The following is a 19,635-nucleotide window of genomic DNA, read 5'->3' on the forward strand; positions in this document are numbered from 1 at the left end:
AAATATACACTTCTATACATACAAGGCTCAACTTATAATCAAAATGTCATATTTTTAGTATGAATTAAATCTCAATATTGTCACTAGATATAAATATTAAGTAACATCTTTTACAATAATCAAATCTTATATAATATGTTTTCTTTTATGTTATTGAATTTTTTAGAAGAATAAAATATTCAATCTTCAATTATTCCTTTCTCCATGTGTTACAATGTTACATATTGGACAAACAACGATAGTTTGGTTTAGAGATAGTGTCCTATAGCAAACAAATGGGGTTCGTTACACCTTCATGACCGAACATGGAGATGAAAATGTTAGAAAAGTTTGTCAAGAAGTATATAATCTTATTACGTTACAAAAAAAATTAAAAATAAATAAATTACATAATGACTAATACTTAATTATCATTCTAAAAGAGAAATATAATTTCAAAATGTGTAACATCATACTCCACAACTTTTTGATTGTAAATTCACATAATTTTCTTTCCTATTTATTCACTTTGTGACTTCAAATTCACAAGATTTTTTTATGGTGTGAATTGATATCAATGCTGTAAGCGTTGGCCGTTGGATACAATCATATAATAAAATTCAGAAGAATTGATCGAGGTGATAGAGTATGATTCTCATGTCATAAATTTTTGTTCACACCGACCATACCCAATTAAGGAAATTTTTGTTCACACCGACCATACCCAATTAAGGAACAAAATATTGATTAAATTAAAATTTTTATATAAGAAGAGTTTAAACAGATGAGAGTACACAACAACTCACCTACCAAGCTACCAAGATGATTTGTCTATCATATATTACTTAATTATACACAATAATTTATTGAGACCAATTTCAATCATTATCATTTAAAAAAATCTCAAATTCACCTGCTGACTTGGCGATTCAATCAATGCACTTCTATCGGTCCATCCTCATCCCTTTACATCAACCTTTCATATTCTTCGGCTGATTCAGCGGCTCTCTTGATTTCCTGATAATCCATTCTGAAATAGACTTCAATCAATCTAGGCCCATTATAAAAAAAGACCTTTCTTTTATATTTTCCGGGCTAAGCCCAACCAAATGTGGGCCAACAACTAAAGCCCAGTAACGTCTTATCCTTTTACACCTTACAGTCGCCGATCGCCGATCGCCGATCGCCGAATTCTCGTTGCTAGATTCCGGCAAAAGCAATTTTCCGGCGATCGGAGTGAGATATTTATATTCGCTTCTAGATTGTAGATCAAATATGGTAAAAACATTTAAAGGCAACAAAAGGAACTAGAAATTAGATTTATATTTCCATAATAAAATTACAAGATTTATTGCCCTTCATAACCAGATCAGATCAGGAAACAACATCGGACAAAAGATCACATTTCAGACACGGAACATCTTCACATTAACATCTGCGAATCAAAGCGCACTCATAACTGTTTGAAGGAGGTGAGCTGTCTGAATTTCTCCCAAGGTTTATCCCAAACGACAGCCTCGTACTTATTACCGGCGCCGCCGTCCTTGGCGGCGATCACGAGCTTGTAATTCATGCCGGCGACGACTTGACTCTGCCCCTCGATCACGCTCTCGAATTGCAGATTGGCTTTAGCCTCTTTGTTGTGGTGGTCGACGGCGAACTTCGCGATCTCCACCACCTGGGGGGCTTTAGGGTCCGAAATGGGGCTCCAGCCGCCGACAAGTGGATATTCCCGGCCGCCGAGTGCGGCAGCGGCCACCGCCAAAGAGAAGAGAGTGAAGGAGACGAAGCGTAGATTTAGGGCCATGTTTTGGTGGTTTCAACAAATTCACGATAATTGTGGGGTTCGGATGCAGAATTTTATACCCGTTTTGTTCCTTGAACGCGGAAAACTGGACTCTGTCACGTGAATCTTCTTCCTCCAGGTACGTCATGTCACGTGACTCGGAATCTAGTCCAGCCGTGTTTGGCGCAAAATTTATGCAAATTTGATATACAAATGTCAGTTTTGTCAGTCAATGTAGACTCACCGAAAAGTTCACCATTTTATAATTTACGAAAGAGTCCGTAATTACTAATTATATTTTGAGTAAAAAAACCGTATTATGACCCATAATGACAAAAGACTATAAAAAGAATCAGGATTAACTTGGTTAATTTTTATTTATTTATTTGTTTACTATGCTCGAGAGCGTTGATTCTTAACTGGTAAGTATAAACAATAATACAAAATTGTGTATGTATAATTAAATTCTTATAGTTAAAATTAGTTAAATACTGGTCTTTCAACATAATAGGTCCTTAAATTATCAAGGTGAGGGAATTTCAATTTGAGGAATAAGATTATAAAATTTCCTTAATGTTAAGTGCACTAATGTTTTGGCCTTTAAAGAGATGTTTGAAGAAAAAACATGTTTAGTAACAACAGTAGGTCCAGAAAATTAAGTATATATTTCTTTAATAATCATAAAAGAATTGAAGCACACTCATAATTGTGTGAATGAGGTGAGCTGTCTAAATTTCAACCAAGGTTTATCCCAAACGACAGCCTCGTACGTATTCCCGTCATTCGCAATGATATCAAGCTTGAAATTTGTACCTTCAACGATTTGACTCTCTCCTTTGACCACGCTCTCTAATTTCAAAGTGGTTGTAGCCTCTTTGTTGTGGGTGTCTATAGCGAAGTTTGCAATCTCCACCACCTTGGGGTCGTTCAAGTTCGGAATGGGGCTCCAGCCGCCTGGCAATAGTTCTTGCCGGCCACCATGTGCAGCGGAGACGATGGCGGTGGCCACCACCAGGGAGAAGAACATTAAGGAGGCGGAGCGAGAATACAATGCCATCTTTTGGTGATTTCAACTACTTGACGAGAAATATGGGGTGTGACTGCGGGATTTTATACACGACGTTGTCACGTGAATATTTCTCTATCTATGGCATATCACGTGACTCGTATCCCTCTATGGAAAATTTTATTTTTTTATGGTCAAAATTTGTGCAAATCTTTAGAGTTAATACAAGCATGATTTGGTCGTTAATATCGAGAATGAAAATTTTTAAATGTCAATATTTTTATTGTATTAAAACCGTATCCTCCAATAAATTTCATTACAAATTTCAAGTTTTTTTTTTTTATTTTAAACATTTTAAAAATATAACTCTTAAAAATATTATTAAACGTATAATATTTTTATATAATTTTAAAAATATTTATAAATATACATTCATACGTTTTATAATATCAATGAATGTCTAATCACAATAACATAAATATATGTGTAAATTGTAAAGAATAACGGTTAGAAAGGTGACCGTGAGATAATTAAATTATATAATATTTGAAATATATTAGTGCCTAGAAATTTGTATACAATTATGTGAACATAAAATTTATGTGGTTGAAATAATATGAAAATCATAACGGAAATTCATAATAGATAGGTGAGTGAGTGAGTGAGTGAGTGAATGTATGTAGGTGGGTGCAACTGTGCAAGTTAGTAGGTATGGGCGGAGTCGTGGAGAATAGCTGTACTGTTTTTGCATTTAGAAATTTAATTAATAAATGTGATATTCATTTACGGAAGAAAATTCATTTAAAAAGTTGTCCAACATTTTTAAAATTCTTAGATAATTTTTATTGAACAAATATTTTATTATATCTTTAATGTAAAATGAATTATTTTTAAATTTAGATAACATTAGATTACAAGTGGCGTGCCATTAGCCTTGTGCTCAAATGACATGTAGTGGCTCTCCCATATGAATGGTCACGAGATTGACGCGATACTAACTCTTTGTGCTTCAACAGGTTGAGAAAGTATATATGGACAAATACAAGTAATAGAGTTAGTTGTATTAAAAAAAAAAAAAAAGATTACAAGTGGCGTAATTGGAATTATTCGAACCAATTTTCATAATTTTCAACTCACGCATATATAATGTTTTAGATTAATGCATATATGAAGTTCTTATAAAGAGTTAATTTTATTTTTTGTCAATATAGGTAATAGTCTATTTTTTTTTTTTATCACAACATTCACATTTGGTCCTAGTATTATTGCGACATGATCAATTTTTTGTCTATCGTCAATAAAATCGTTAAAATGTTGTTAAATACAAAGACATTTCGATCATTTTTATACAAAGTGAGTTGATATCATATTTTTTATGTTGAGTATTGGGGACTAGGGATGTCAACACTGCAGGGTGGGGCGGGGGGCATACCCCCTTTTCCGCCCCGACTTTCTCCCATGATCCTATCTCCGCTGGGGAAGGAAAAAATGTCCACATTCATGTCCCCACGGGGATTATCCGGGGATGAGAAATCCCCGACGGCCCGACCCCATTTGTAATTTATAAAAAATAAAAATTTATGTACTCATCTTCAAGAAAATAAAATCACAAGACAAGTAAATCGCAAAGCAAGTAAATTAATGGCTAGAATATACACACACACATACACACACCCACATATATACATACATACATATATATATATATATATATATATATATATATATATATATATATATCATGGTTGAAAAAATCGCTAGGCACTCGGGGAGCGCCTAGGACGCCTAGGCGGGGATTAATCCGCGCCCAGGTGCCCATGTATTTTTTTAATTTTTTTTTTACTTTAAAAAATTTTATTTAAGTATTCTTATAATACTTTAATAGTTAATACTAAAATATTAAATATTAACCTAAAATATATCTAGAGTTTGTACAATTGAGCGAAATAACCCATTAAAAAAAAAAGAACAATAGTTAATCAGCCGACTAGCCGACGCCTATGAGACCTAGGCGGTCAGCTCCTAAGCGGCCTAGGTGGTGCTTAGGCGGTTGCCTAACCGGCCAGCCGCCTAGACCACCATTTAAGGTGATACGCTAGGCGGTCGACCGGCGCCTAGCACCTATGCGGCGATTAATCGGTGCCTAGACAAGATTTTTGCAACACTATTATATATATAATGGATTTAAATATTAATTATTGAATATTTAGTTAAGTAGTAAGCCACTAAGCCACACAACAATACAGGGGAGAGTAATCCCCATCCCCATTCCCCATTGGGGCGGAGAATCGAGTTCCTCGTTAGGTCCTGATACAATTGACATCCATATTGAGGACTTAAGAGCAACACCATCAGAAGATAATGAGGGGTTATTGGTACAGGAACTGCTGACTTGGAAGGGAGAGAACCCAAGTGAGAGAAAAAAAAGTTCCTTCTGAAAATGAAGGATATTAGCACAGTAAATGTCAGTTACAAATTCCAACAAGAAGCACACCTCTGGCGCGTGAGTCGAACAGCCGCACTAAGTGCGCCTAGCGGGCGCGTTAGCCGCGGCTGACAGCTCAATGTTTTGTTTATTTTATTTTTTTTAATATGATTTGTTTATTTTTTTTTCTTCCCCTTCCCATTTTCTCTTTCCTAATGACACTTACAAAAACTCCTAAAAAACCGCGAAATAACTCTATTGATAAGGATGCTCTAAGGGTGAGAGGGAGTCAGGTATTGCCCCGCCCTAGTTCGGTCCTCTATGCTCAAGCCAATTAGGGTCATAGGCCCAAATCAATTTCGGACCTTCTTCAAATGGTAGGACGAGAACCAACTTGGTACAAAGCAATCCCAACATTAATTTAGGTCGGGGTTAGGAACTGCCAAACTCAACTTTTCTTCCTTTTTCTTTTCGTGCTAGTTTAATATTGAATCGATATGTGACCACCTCTAACGTTAAGTGATAATCGGTAGGACCTATAGAACTAGTATAATTCCGTAAAATTGTGATTACCTAACTACCTAAGTGTGAGAGAGGAGAGAATTGGTCTTTTCATTTACCAGTATGCAGACTTGTATAACTCAAATCCACTATTGGATTCATTTAATGCTTTCTTTATCATACCATGCAAATGAATAAACGGTCCTTAGCATACGAACATTAAGAAATTAAAGAGGTGGACCTAACTTGACTTTGATTGGCTTAAATTTTGTGGAAAAAACTAGATATTTAGGGTACACTAGATACAATACAGTCAACTTGGCTCTGATTGTTTATGCGTCTTCAATTTGATACTACATTCATCGCAATTTTCCGGCGACCGGAGTTCAATTCCTCAGGCGAAGGAACGTTTCAGTGGTTTATTATTTGTTTTGCTTCTAGATTGCAGATCAAACACGGTAAAAATTGAAAGGAAACCAAAGAAACTGAAACTTAGATCAATATTTCTTTCACAAACATACAATATTTTTGCCCTTTTCAATCGGAAACATCACATTTCAGACATGGAACTTATTCACATTTAAATGTTCCATTATTGATAAGAGTAGCGATGAATACTCATACTTGTTTGAAGGAGGTGAGCTGTCTGAATTTGTCCCAAGGTCTATCATAAACGACGGCCTCGTACTTATTCCCGGCGCCGCCGTCCTCCGCGGCGATCACAAGCTTGTAATTCACGCCGGCGACGACTTGACTCTCTCCCTTGATCACGCTTTCGAATTTCAGATTGGTTTTAGCCTCTTTGTTGTGGGCGTCTATGGGGAACTTTGCGATCTCCACCACCTGGGGAGCATTCGGATCCTTAATGGAGCTCCAGCCGCCTACGATTGGGCCTTCCTGGCCGCCACTCAGGGCGGCGACGGCGTTGGAGAAGAGGACGGTGGCCACCGTGAGAGAGAAGAGCGTTAAGGAGACGGAGCGTGAATTCAGGGCCATATTTTGGTGGTTTGGACTAATTAAACGACAATTGAGGGGTTGCAGAAGTGCAGAATCTTATACCAATTTATAGAACGCTAGAAAAGGGGGAGGGAGTCATTTTTATCAAGTTTTATTTTATTTTATTTTATTTTTAGAATAGTTTTATTTTCAATTAAGCGTTGAATTTAATAAATTTATAGGTAACAGTCTATTTTTAGTTTATCTTTTACACAAATATAAAATTCAAAACATTTTGGTATTATTATTGACGGTAATAATGTGTTACCGGTATGTATTTGAGTATTATTGAGTATTTGAATAGCGTTGAGTACAGTGTTTCAGTACAATGCTCAATGTACAAGTGAGTTCAGTATGTATTGTCTAAGTTCAAGTGTCCCCTCCACTATGTGGTTGTGAGTCCTTTTATTCCTTTTAGCTCAGTAACGGAGCATTGATGAGGAGTTGAACGTTGGACATCAATACCTAGGTGTTGAATGCTAAGGAGCTAAACGTTGGTCATCAATGCCGAGGAGCTGAACGTTGGCCATCAATGCTGAGGAGTTGGACCGTTGCGCATTGATGCTGAGGAGTGAGGTGTCTTGGTAGTTTGAACGGCAACTGTCTTGGTTATGACGACGGTTCCGGGTCGGGTACCCAATTACCCTGTCAATTATCACTCACAAATCCAACGGGATAACTCAAGTGGCAAGTGAGCTTTCTTTAGGGGAAAGAATTTCGGGACAGAACGTGGGTGGACGCCGAGCCGTTAAATAGACGGAGAGAAAATAGATGGAGAGAAAGACCCTGTAAATTTACAAAAAAAAAAAAAAACATTATCACTCACTCAACTACCCTAAAATATCATAATAGTAATGTAGTATGTTAGGATATACCGAACCGGTGTTTCAGTAGCTGCATGGCACGTGATGAAGTGGAAATTTTTGTTCCCTCACGTGAGCTGCCGGTGAAGTCCGTGAACATAGGTGCTAGGGGCCGGGGTATGTACAAGTAGCTTTTGGATTTCGAATAATGTATTTTTTTAAAGGACTTTGAATAATTTTATTCACTTATTTGTATTAGTAGTTTTATACGCGCAATGCGCGAATGGGTTAATATCCAATGTTAATATTTAAATAAATATTTGAAAGTATATCAATGCAATATTATATATGAGAAGTTTATACATGGGTAATTGAATGTCGAATTTTTTTATTTAAATATCTAACTCAAAGTATATGAATCCAAGATAATATAGAAATTCATTATAATTATTACTAAAATAAATGTTTCCAACCTTGTAAAATCGATAGTCTAAATATTTGGTCTAAAATGATAGTCTAAATAAATAGTACTTTTAATTTGAATTTTTCTAAGTGTTCTTAATTCTCTTTTGAGTAACATTGTTATTGTCTTCATCTTTACTATTTGTTCTCTTCCTTTTTGTTGGTAGTGTGTTATTTGCAATTCGGACATTGTTGGTAGCATAGATGATCATGCAATGAGATTATGATATAGGAGCTATGGACTTTCCTTTAGGTGTTCTGCTTGGGGTTCATTTGGTTTAATCATTATTGTTGAATGAGTTATGGATAAAGAAATCCCTAATTTAAGAAAAAAAAATTAGATTAATTAATAAAAATTTGAAAATTTAAAATATTATGTATTCTAAAGATATTAAAAGGTAGTTTCTCACTTCAATTTGCTGGGTAATGAGTTATTTGAGTACTTTCATTGTCAACAAATCCCCCAAGTAGTTAATATGATTGGTTTCAAACTATTTTTTTTCATGGTATTAAAGAAATACATATGTATCATTTTTTGGTGTAACTATTAATTTATTTAATTCAATAAGAGTAAAATAGAGTGATTCCGCTTCAATTTGTTGGGTTATTATTTGAGTACTCTCTTTGTCAACCAATCTCCAAGTAGTTAATATAATTAGCTTCAAATTATTTTAAATTTTTTTCATAGTATTAATAAAATACTTGGTAAATAAATATATAACATTATTTTGTACTATAACTTTGATATTTAATTACAAGATATTGTAAAAATAAGATAATGGACAATGTAATGAATACCAATTGATAAATTTGAATGTAAAGAATCTTTGCATGAGAGAAAATAAAGACAATATAACTAATGAGATTATTTCTCTTATTTAATTTAATTTTTTAGTAATGAATAATTTTTTCAAATAAAGGTATTGTAGACACATAATTCTAAATTAAACAAATACATATGTATCATTTTTTGTTGTAGCTACTAATTTATTTAATTTAATAAGAGAAAATAGAGTGAGAAACTTAATTATGTCAAATTTGATTGAGATGAGATTCGAACCTAAAACATTTCTTATAGAAATTAATGGGTAAGTTAAAAGTTAACGGAATATTAACGAAGAAGATAATATTTAACGGAAAACTTAACGGATAATCATAAAAGTATGGTTAAATTAGGTAATCTCTATTAATAATATTAATCTGAATTATCTTAACCATCTATTTGATTAAATAATTCATCTGAACTATCCATTTGATTAAATAATTTGACCATCATTTTTTCTACCCATTTTAGACCTAACTCTCTTTGGTTCTTATTAGTATAGTAGAAATTGTAAATGTTAACTAATTCTGTAGTAAAATAAAACAAAAAAAAAGTGTTACATGGACATATTTTTGAATGGTATAGAGCATTATGGGTAGTATTTATCAGCATGTTTCACCTAAACACTCTTCAGCATTTGATCTCTATTTATCATATATATATAAAAGTTTGTTTTGAAAAAAATGTTTTTTAATAATGTAAATATGATTATTTTAAAATTAGATAAAATAAGATGAAGACATAATTTGCTCTTTGGATTGACGCGTACGCACACGGCAATAAGTCAAGTCATTGTATTGGATTCATTCAATGCTTTCTTTATCCTATCATGCAAATGAAGATATATGTTCCTAACACCTAAAATGATTGATTGAGTGAGTAAAGTATAATTTGTATATTAAAAAATTATAAATTTGATATTCATCAATAGTGTTTTGATTGAGTATGCGACATAACGTTTTTTTATATCAAAATATTAAGTAACGTATAATCAACTAAATGTTGATTTATCGTTTTGTTTGGAGATGACATTACGGGGAAAACGTAAATATAGTGAATTGATCAACTTGAAACATTTGAACATTGTTGTGGATCAACCTTCATATGTAAACTGGTGTCTCCCAGAACTACAAAGTTCTTTATACATTCAATACATATTATATATATATATATATATATATATATATATATATATATCTTGACCACTTAAGGCAATGCAACAATTGGCTATGTCCTTAGGTCATGATCTACAAAGATGCAAATAATTCTTTGAAAGGTTTAGCACCACTTCCTTGTCTGTCCCGAAAACAAGAACCCCTGCAAAACAAAACAGAAGTATGAATTTGTGATGAATCTTTCTGTTCTACCCTGATTTCCTTCATTTGTTCTTATATTAGTTATTATTGCCTCTATCTTAATATGTGCACCGCTAAATTTTGCATAGTGCCACCAATCAATAAGGAAACCTTGTAGCTACAACCCAAAATGTGCAATGGATAAATCTTGTCTTGTGACCTTAGTCAGCAAGGAAAACTCACAGCAAACTCACAGTCAGACGGCCTAAGATGTGTATTGGTAACTCGCCACTGTCCCAAGATCTGAGCTTGGTAAACTCTACCGGGCGACCCTAACAGACCAGGCGACCAAAGACTAAAATTATTTAAACTAACCTAAATTTCACATAGCTGACCGATTCAAACTAAAAAGGTCATTAACTAGATCAACTTGGTCAATCGAACTTGAAACCTAGTGGTTTCAGATCAACTTGGTTGGGGTTGTCCTGATTTTCTAAAACAGATAGAAAGGATGAAAAGAATATACCAAGAGTAGGCATGAGAAAGGAGAGTGCAGCAGTTCCAGCAATCTTCAACGGCAGCCCTGTCTTGACCATGTCACTGACCTCAAGATGTCCGGTGGAGAATCCGACGATGTTGGACGGCGTTCCGGTGGGCAGCAGGTACGCGAACTGGGCGCCGATCGCACCCGGCACGATTAACAGGAGGGGATGAACATGCATTGTCTGGGCAACTTGAATCAACAGAGGAATGAGCAGGGTGGTTGTGGCATTGTTTGAAGTAAACTCTGTGATTATCCCACTCACTATGCAAACAGCTGGGGCTATGGCTAAGTATGGGGCTTTCTCCAAGAAATTTAGCCCCTTTGAAAGCACATCTGCCAGCCCACTTGTCCTCACCCCATCTGCTATTGCAAACCCTGCCCCTAGCAACAGTATAATGTTCCATGGCAGCTTCTTGCATTTGTTCCAATCCATCAGCTTCTCCCCTGCCTGCTTCTTGCTTGGAATTATGAACAATAAAGTTGCCATCAACACCTGTACACACAACAAACCTATTGTCATTCCATACCCATTTGCACCAAATACAATATAAACCAGTGTTGTAAAAATGGGTCTAGGCGGCCGCCTAGGCACTAGACATCCCGACATAGACGATTTCAACTCTAGGCGATTTTTTGTTGGCCTAGCGACTGCAAGCGGAGTAGGCATCCTAGGCGCCTAACTTGGTTGGGTTGGTGCCCAACTTGACCGAGTTGTCACTCAACTCGGGTGAGTAGTTTTTTTGCCTGCTTGGATACTCGTATATGTACTCAACTAACTATCTAACATATGCATTTGACTAATTTGGAATATTATAACAGTCTAACAACTCTCAACCTCGTGTTTGAAAAAAAAAAGTAGAGACAATATACTTAGATTACTCGGCCGCCTAGGAGGCGCCTTCTACTACATTGATATAAACTTTCTCCTACTCTGGATAACGAGGAAAACACACAACAACTAATTAAGAGTGTCCACATACTGAGTAAATCTTGTCTTGTAATTTTAGTTGACAAATGATCACAAATAGAAAATCAACATATTTTATCCATAGCTAATTAGTTCAAGAAAGTCATAAGTTCGCTCCGTATGAGAGTTTATGAATTTAATTATAATTATCTCATTTTTTTTTTCAATTTTGTATATATGTTATGGTCACGTTATACATATAAAATACTCACGCTAACGGTTCCATCGCCGGCACGGTCACCGAAGAGAACACCCCATCCAGGAATATCATCGGTTATGCTCCTTGTCATCCACAGTACTACTAGCGTCTGCAGGAACATATATTGACACACAACTCAAGTAAATTGCTAGAGTCTTCAATCTTGTATTGTAGTAAGTAAATAAATGTTTAAGTATGGACTTACAGAGAATATCACTAAAACCATCTTTTCAGCAAAAGACATTGGACCTGTTAAGTGGGGCATACCATCACAAGCAATTAGAAAATTCCATACGCCATAGTACTATTATTAACTCAATGATGAGAGCATTCGATCATGACAAATTAAAGAAATTAAAGTAACTTGTATGGTTTATCTTGAATAAGGGCCCATATAGATGCATAGAACATTAACTTAAAACTGTCACGAATGTGGTCCACCCTATATGTGGAGAATAGTTATAAAATGGAGATAGGTCCATTTACATAGTTATGGTTTACGATTTGAATTACGAACATTTTGTTATATATGAATATAGGTGTAGAAAAAAAAAAGTAACCACAACCAAATTAATTAAATTGATAGTAATCACAAAATTAAAAATTATTTTCAAGAAAATAGTCTAATGATGTTTTTGAGTGGGTTAACAATCTAAGGGTGTGTTTGGTTGGTGGTTTAAGCATAAGGAAGGGGTATAAAAGTGATTGCTAGTGTTTGGTTTGATAGATTTTGTGAATACTATTATGGGTTTGGAATACTCATTAATGAGAAAACTCATACTCTTATTAAATAAGAGTTTTATTTCCCTTCCTACTTTCTTTCCTAACTATTAATAATCATCCTCATTTCACCAACTACCAAACATGCTAAATACTTTCACCAAAATTCATTATAAGTATTTGATACCCATTCCGATTTCGATTCCCATGTGCGAACCAAACGGACCCTAGCTCATTTTCCTTGTTAAAAAAAAAAAAAAAAGTAAAAGTAGAATTACCTAGCAAATCAAGCTCCCTTTTCAAATGGGATCTGTCCATATATGCAGAAAGAGCTTGGCTTGTTCCCTTTTTGCAGTACATGAGGCAAAGAATTATCCAGAGGGCAATGAAGATCACCATAGCCAAAGGGAAGCCAAAGAACAACCAAGTACTGAAGCTAATAGGATCAGCCTGGGGAAAATAGCTCTTCCACATCCCCACCAATATAAGGTTCACACCCGTCCCTGTAAGCGTGCTCATCCCTCCCACCGCCGCCGAGTATGTAACACCCAAAACAACGGCTTTGCAGAACTTAGTCACCAGGCTCGACTGCCCAAGATCCGCCGGCAGCCGCTGCAAAACGCCCGTCGCCACCGGCATCATCAGCATCGCCGCCGCCACGTTGTGCATCCACATGCTCACGAAGAACGTCGTGCCGCATATTCCCAGCAGGAGCAGCGGTGGGTTCAACGGATCCCCGCTGAACATAAGCGTTATCTGCATATATAACCTTTTAGTTAGTTGAGATGAAACACACTTCAATTTGATATCAGATCTAAATCTATACAAAAAAAGGAAATTATAGTTCAGAGTAGGGGTATAAATGAGTCAAGCTGCTCTTAAGTAGTTCGGTCAAAATCCGTCTCGAGCTCGGTCAAATTCTAGCCGCTTGGTCAAATTCGAGCTCAGTCAAATTTTAATAGCTTGGTCAAATTCGAGCTCGAGCCAAGCTCAAACTCGAGGTGGCTCGAACTCGAACTCTAATATCTTAGTCTCATGGCTCGTCGAGCCGCTAACCAGCCATATATATATATATATAATATTATTTTTTACTTTTAATTGAAATATAAATTTAAAATTAAATATGTTAAATTTGAGCTTAAAATCGAATTCGAACATTAGTTCTCAAAAATTGCCGAGCATCAGACTCTAACTCGACTCTCTTACACCCCTAGTTTGGAGTCCATAAAAAGGTAAAGGACTCATGTAAAAAGGTGTTGAGCATTATAAATGTGCAATCCAAACTAGACAAATAAATTAACGCTACTCACATTTAAAGCTAATCTCCGGTGAATGTTATAGTGTTCCACGGCGAGCGCCAGGATGAAACTCCCGAGAACCAGGGCAATGACGTCATCCATGTACGACTGCGCCACCTCGTCCGCCGTCGCGATCCCGAAAAGAGGGAAGAGGAAGAGCGGCGACATGGAGGTGACCGGCATGGGCACCGCCTGCGTCATCCACCAAGCGAACACCCACACCAGAACCGCCAGCATGTTCCGGCTAGTGACGGCGGCGGGCGACCCGTCCAGCTTCACAAACACGCAAACGAGACCACATAACAGAGGCCCCAACAGAATCCAAAAATTGCTCAGCGTGAAAATGGAGCGTGGGGCGGTTTTGAAGCTTCGCGACCTGTGTATAACAGGATCTTCAAGAGGAAGAAGGGGCTCTTTGGATTCATTTACAGTCTCTTGGTTGTTCATTTTGGAATGGGAAGATGAGAGTTTCTGTTTATATAAATTGGTAACGTTTTGAAAATATATACGTGTATGAATGAACCAACCATGGGTGTTTATATAGTCGGAGAGTTCTATTTCTAATGTTTTTTTTTTTTTCGCTCCCAAACTCTATAATGTATTTTTTCAACATAGGAAAAGTAGTACGTACTACTATACAATTTGTATTTCTTTTCTCAAAAAAAAAATATTATTTTTGTTATATTGTATTTTATTATTTTAAATACATCTTTTTATCTACGACAAATTATACTCACAATAAACTTGTGTGATTAGAATTCCTAAAAACAGAGAGCCAGAGAGAGCATTGTATATATCTGTGATCCATTGCCATCTTGCCCCTTGGGAGTGGCAAAGAGTTGATATTAGGAATTTGGAAGGTAATGTTGGATGAAGAGGAAAATCCGCCGGGTCGAAAGCCGCTTTCAATAGAGTCGAATATGTAATATTATTGTTACTAAGTCAACAATAGTCATCAAACACATTCTGTTTAGATGACAGAATAGTGACTTTCCTATATGGAAGGTTATGAGTTTGAGCCTCCAACCTCTATATTGACTAAAATGTATATTATTGATGTAATTTATATTTATTGGGTGCATATCAATTAATTAATTTCGCATACTTTTATTAAAAAATCCAAACAGACAATAATACTATGTTAAGATGATAAATTGTGTAGCATTACACAATTCCCGTCACCACAACTAGGATCCACGTGGCACATGTAATGGATGACGAAGAATCGAATATACTCCGTATATGGTTTTAGTTTTCCTTTTTCTTTTTATTTTCTTGATTTTAAAATTGTGTGGCGTGGATATCTATGACATGTGGGCAAGGATAACGATGGGAAGGTGATATCATGACTGATGAATCACTATTTTCTACTGTAATAGTTTGTGGCAAGAAAATGACAAGTGTATATTAAAATTGATACATTATTGATTTCATTTAAATATCTAGGAAGAAACGTCAATTTCCGTCTTCTATTGAAGAAAGATAAATGTATAAAGAAAAATATTATTTGAACTCTCAAGTCTCAAGTTTTTTACTCATTACTTTTATTCTTTCACTCAAAATTTTAATGTACATCCAGTAAAATTCATTTTTAAATGAGTTGAATGACTAAATTGATGGACCATTATGAATAAATTAATAATTGATGGCTAAATTAAAAAGTATGACCTAGTCAAATTACAATTTTAAATATAATCTCAATTTATTGAGGAGCTCTAAGGATTGGATAACGTGTCTCTTTTGGGCATTGACGTGTACATGTATTCATGGGTAAAAAAAAATTAAACTGTTAATTATGGATTAGTGTATTTTTATGGAATGAGGGGATGAGATCATCTCCAATGATGTTTATCTAATACCGGACTGTCCAGGTGGCATGGCTTTGTGGTTCAAAAAAATTGGTGAAAGTTATAACAATGATATTTTAAAATTAAAATTATATACAAACTTAGTATAATTACTAACTATTGTACATAATTATTGATTGTTGAATATAGATGTTAAGTCCTAAAATAAAGCTATGAAATGATTATTTACCAATAGGGCTTTTCAGTAATACGTGGATATTGGTGTTCGATGAAATGTTGAAATGACAAGCTGATGCCATGTGGCAAGTGGCATACCATGTGGACAACAAGAATGATCAAAATGTGACAAGCCAAGCAATAATGCACTTCTTTTTGATCGACACGAATTAGTTATTTGTTTGTTTGTTTGATATCTTATTTTTCTTGAGGCTAGAAATGCATGCAGGAACTTTGATTTTAAAACCCTTGGCTGATATTAACATCCTAGTGATTTTTTTTAAAATAAAATAATTAATTCATTGAAAAATCTCTTAAAGTGGAGCCTTTCCTTTTTCATACAATGAAAAAAAAAAATTAAATTAAACCTTAAGACTAACTATTACAAAAATTATAGTCAAATTAAACTATTTCGACAAAATTAATTATATAAAAAAATGCATTGCTCTAAAATAATTATAAAAATGCAACTGTATCTAAAAAAAATACTTTATACTGATTTTTTTATAATAGTTTTTTAGCTGATTATGCGCGAATGCATAATTATATATTAGCAGGTGCCCAGTCAAGTATTGCAAGATGCATAATAAGTAGTTTGCGGTATCCCCATCTTTATCCCTAACGTAGAATGGATACAACTCCCCGTCCCCGGCCCTATCCTGCGAAGTGCGCACAACTGTGTTTGGCGTCCAGAGATCAGAGTGTTGCGCGGCGTTGCAGAAATTTCGTCCCATTCGGCTCAGCCTTTTTTTTTTTTTCGTTTTCTTCATTTGCAGCTTCCAAGAATGGTTGTGGATGGGGATATGATATCCTTTGAAGACTGGTTTTGAAATTCGGAATTTGGCTTATTTGGAGGTGGCGCGATCGGATATTGCGTGATGGGCATATGTTTCAGTGGCGTATTGTCAATAAATTATGGACACAGTCAGAGAGTTCATACTTTGTATGTTAAACTCAAACATGAATATGAGACCTTGCTTAGGCGCTTGGGTGGAAAAAGACCTCTCAATACAACCATTCAAATGTTAGGAAAATTAATTAAAAGAGTTAAATTCTATTTTTAATTTTAGATTTATAGGTGTTAGTTTACTTTTTAAGTCATTTTTATCAGAATATTTACTTTTGGTCATAGTATTATTGTGGCCCGATCATTTTTGTCTTTTATCAACAAAAGTACAAAACAGTTTAAATATGATTAAATACATAGGCATTTCGATTTTCAGTTATAAATTTTTCTTTTAAATAAACATAAAAAATATAGTGATTCAACATACTTTGTATTAAAAAAATTGAAATATGTTTATATTAAAAAAATGAGTTTGGGGAAGCTTTTAAGTCGCTTTTGTTCTACATTTGAAATAAATGTTAGTTTGCACTAGTATAAATACAAACAAACTTTTAAGTAGTTTAAATTGTATGATATAAAAATTCTTTCTCATGCATAAAAAGTGCAAATAAAATCCCAAAAATGAGCTCGACAATCTAACTATCTAAGTGAGAATAAATAAGGCAACATGTGGAGGCTATTAGAGCCCTCTTTCACTTCTTGGAGGTTAATAAAGCGTTATCAGATATTGGATGTGTTCCATTAAACATATTCAAAAAGAGATAAATGTATGCTCTAATTAGATAGCAACGTTTTGATCTTCATTGCTTGGGAGTGTTGTACTTAACTATTTTAGTAAACAAAATAAAAAATTGTATTAAGAATATTCATTAATGAATTGAAATATAATAAACTAACCATTTCGTGCAAAGAAGAAAAAGGAAATAACTCTATTGAAATTTGGACGTACTACATACTAACCATGTAGCCAGTAGTTATGCCGTGGACCCAGGTACACCTTGCAAGGTGGACCTGAGTCCAAAAACGACGCCGTTTATTTTTTATTTTTATTATTTTTTTTACTAAATATATTGGCCTGAAATATGGAATACAAACTCTACATTCACAATTTGTAAATTCCACATTCACACATTACAGGATTATATGTTTAGTAACTATATTACCACTGCTATGCATTCACACATTCAAAACTCTATATTCACAGGTCCTATATTCCATATTCACAACTTGAGAACTCCACATTCACACATTACAGGGCTACAAGTTGCTAGAACTTCTTAACTCTATTACAGATTCACACATGCATAACTCTACATTCACACTTTGAAACTTCAACATTCACACATTTTTTGACAACTCTATATTCAGCAATATTTTTACTAATTTAAATAAATAAATAAATAAAGACAAAACGATGTAGTTTTGGACCAAGGTCAACCTTGCAAGGTGGACATGGGTCCACATCATAATTTGCGCCATGCAGCCATAGGGTTGTTATGCCGTGGACCCTGGTCCACCTTGCAAGGTGGACCCCCCTGGATCTACATTCACATACACTATACGCTACATTCACATACACTATACTCTACATTCACATACACTATACGCTACATTCACATACACTATACTCTACATTCACATACACTATACGCTATATTCACATACACTATACTCTACATTCACATACACTATACTCCACATTCACACATTAGAGGATTATATGTTTAGTAACTTTATTACCACTGTTATGCATTCACACATTCAAAACTTTATATTCACAGGTCCTATACTCCATATTCACAACTTGAAACTCCACATTCACACATTACAGGGCTACAAGTTGCTAGAACTTCTTAACTCTGTTACAGATTTACAAATGCATAACTCTACCTTCACGATTTCTATACTCCATATTCACAATTTGAAACCTCCACGTTCGCACATCTCTGGGCAACTCTACATTCACACAATCATAAATCTACATTCACGATTTCTATACTCTACATTCACACTTTGAAACCTCTACATTCACACAATCATAACTCTACATTCACACTTTGAAACCTCTACATTTACACATTTTTGGACAACTCTATATTCAGCAATATGTTTACTAATTAAAAAAAAAAAGACAAAAACGACGTAGTTTTGGACCCAGTTCCACCTTGCAAGGTGGACCTGGGTCCACAGCATAATTTGCCGCAGCCATATGGGCAGGCTAACAGTAATAACCTTCTGTTATACATTGGGTTATTTTGGCCAACCGGCAAACTATTTGGGCCTTACCCCTTACTCATATGGGCCTTATTTAGGCCTTTCTACCCATCCTTTAACCCAATGTATAATAGAACCTCAATTTTCTTTTTTTAAAAAGTATTATATATATATTTTAATATTTTTTAGAATATATTTATTGGTCTTTTTTTTTTAGTACTACTGACCCTGTTACAATGTAGTATATGTTCATAGGTACTTTCTAAACTTACTGAAGCACAAATAGTCAATAGATACCTCAGTAAACCGGGTGTCACTAGACCGCAAGGTCTTGTCATATTTATTGGTCTTAATTGTAAGTTAAGATGAAATTTTAGAAGTAATTGACATTGAAATTTGGATGAATAAATTTATAGTTAAATATGCACAGAAATGTCATTAATTTTAAATTAACTTTTGAAATGTATTTTTTTTGTTCGTTGATTATGCATTATATTTAGACAATTTTTTTTTATTAATTTTACACTTTTGTCATATAATATGTTTATATTTCATAGGTCTTTTTGGATTATCTGTTTATTACTTTTATAAAAATATATCTCTTTGTATAGTTATAGTGAAATCTAAATGTTAGAAAAAATATATCTAAACGTCTCTCTGTTATTATCTTTGTGTTTTTCATTTTACTCTATTCTTGTATTTATATTGCAATTTTACTATATTATATTTAATTAGATTGAATCTCA

At 34.6% G+C, this 19,635-nt stretch overlaps 3 protein-coding genes across 3 annotated transcripts; all 3 read right to left on the bottom strand.

Moving 5' to 3' along the window:
• Positions 1-1,271: 1,271 nt before the first annotated feature.
• On the bottom strand, positions 1,272-2,822 carry LOC116029084 (cysteine proteinase inhibitor 1-like). Its single transcript, XM_031270966.1, has 2 exons — positions 2,579-2,822; positions 1,272-1,800 (listed from the first exon to the last, which is right to left on the bottom strand). The coding sequence occupies exons 1-2, from the start codon at positions 2,820-2,822 to the stop codon at positions 1,433-1,435; spliced, it is 612 nt and encodes a 203-aa protein (XP_031126826.1). The 3' UTR covers positions 1,272-1,432.
• A 3,340-nt stretch (positions 2,823-6,162) lies between these two features.
• On the bottom strand, positions 6,163-6,748 carry LOC116030426 (cysteine proteinase inhibitor 1-like). Its single transcript, XM_031272677.1, has one exon. The coding sequence runs from the start codon at positions 6,691-6,693 to the stop codon at positions 6,316-6,318; it is 378 nt and encodes a 125-aa protein (XP_031128537.1). The 5' UTR covers positions 6,694-6,748; the 3' UTR covers positions 6,163-6,315.
• Positions 6,749-9,812: 3,064 nt separating this feature from the next.
• On the bottom strand, positions 9,813-14,334 carry LOC116029265 (tonoplast dicarboxylate transporter). The gene is made up of 6 exons (XM_031271185.1): positions 13,817-14,334; positions 12,785-13,262; positions 11,992-12,035; positions 11,800-11,895; positions 10,603-11,113; positions 9,813-10,098 (listed from the first exon to the last, which is right to left on the bottom strand). Exons 1-6 carry the CDS (start codon positions 14,249-14,251, stop codon positions 10,022-10,024), a joined length of 1,641 nt encoding a protein of 546 aa, XP_031127045.1. The 5' UTR covers positions 14,252-14,334; the 3' UTR covers positions 9,813-10,021.
• Positions 14,335-19,635: the final 5,301 nt, after the last annotated feature.

This window comes from Ipomoea triloba, chromosome 9, assembly GCF_003576645.1.
Source record: "Ipomoea triloba cultivar NCNSP0323 chromosome 9, ASM357664v1".
Taxonomy (NCBI): Eukaryota; Viridiplantae; Streptophyta; class Magnoliopsida; order Solanales; family Convolvulaceae; genus Ipomoea; species Ipomoea triloba.

Bases quoted from the DNA above. Each gene is read 5' to 3' on its own strand.
- LOC116029084 (XM_031270966.1), bottom strand. From the start codon at position 2,822: ATGGCATTGTATTCTCGCTCCGCCTCCTTAATGTTCTTCTCCCTGGTG. The intron at 1,801-2,578 runs GTACAAATTTCA...CGTGAATTTGTT, and splicing joins AGAGAGTCAAATCGTTGAAG to GAAACCACCAAAACATGGCC.
- LOC116030426 (XM_031272677.1), bottom strand. From the start codon at position 6,693: ATGGCCCTGAATTCACGCTCCGTCTCCTTAACGCTCTTCTCTCTCACG.
- LOC116029265 (XM_031271185.1), bottom strand. From the start codon at position 14,251: ATGAACAACCAAGAGACTGTAAATGAATCCAAAGAGCCCCTTCTTCCT. The intron at 11,896-11,991 runs GTAAGTCCATAC...ATGTTCCTGCAG, and splicing joins TGGTTTTAGTGATATTCTCT to ACGCTAGTAGTACTGTGGAT. The intron at 10,099-10,602 runs GTATATTCTTTT...TTTGTTTTGCAG, and splicing joins CTTTCTCATGCCTACTCTTG to GGGTTCTTGTTTTCGGGACA.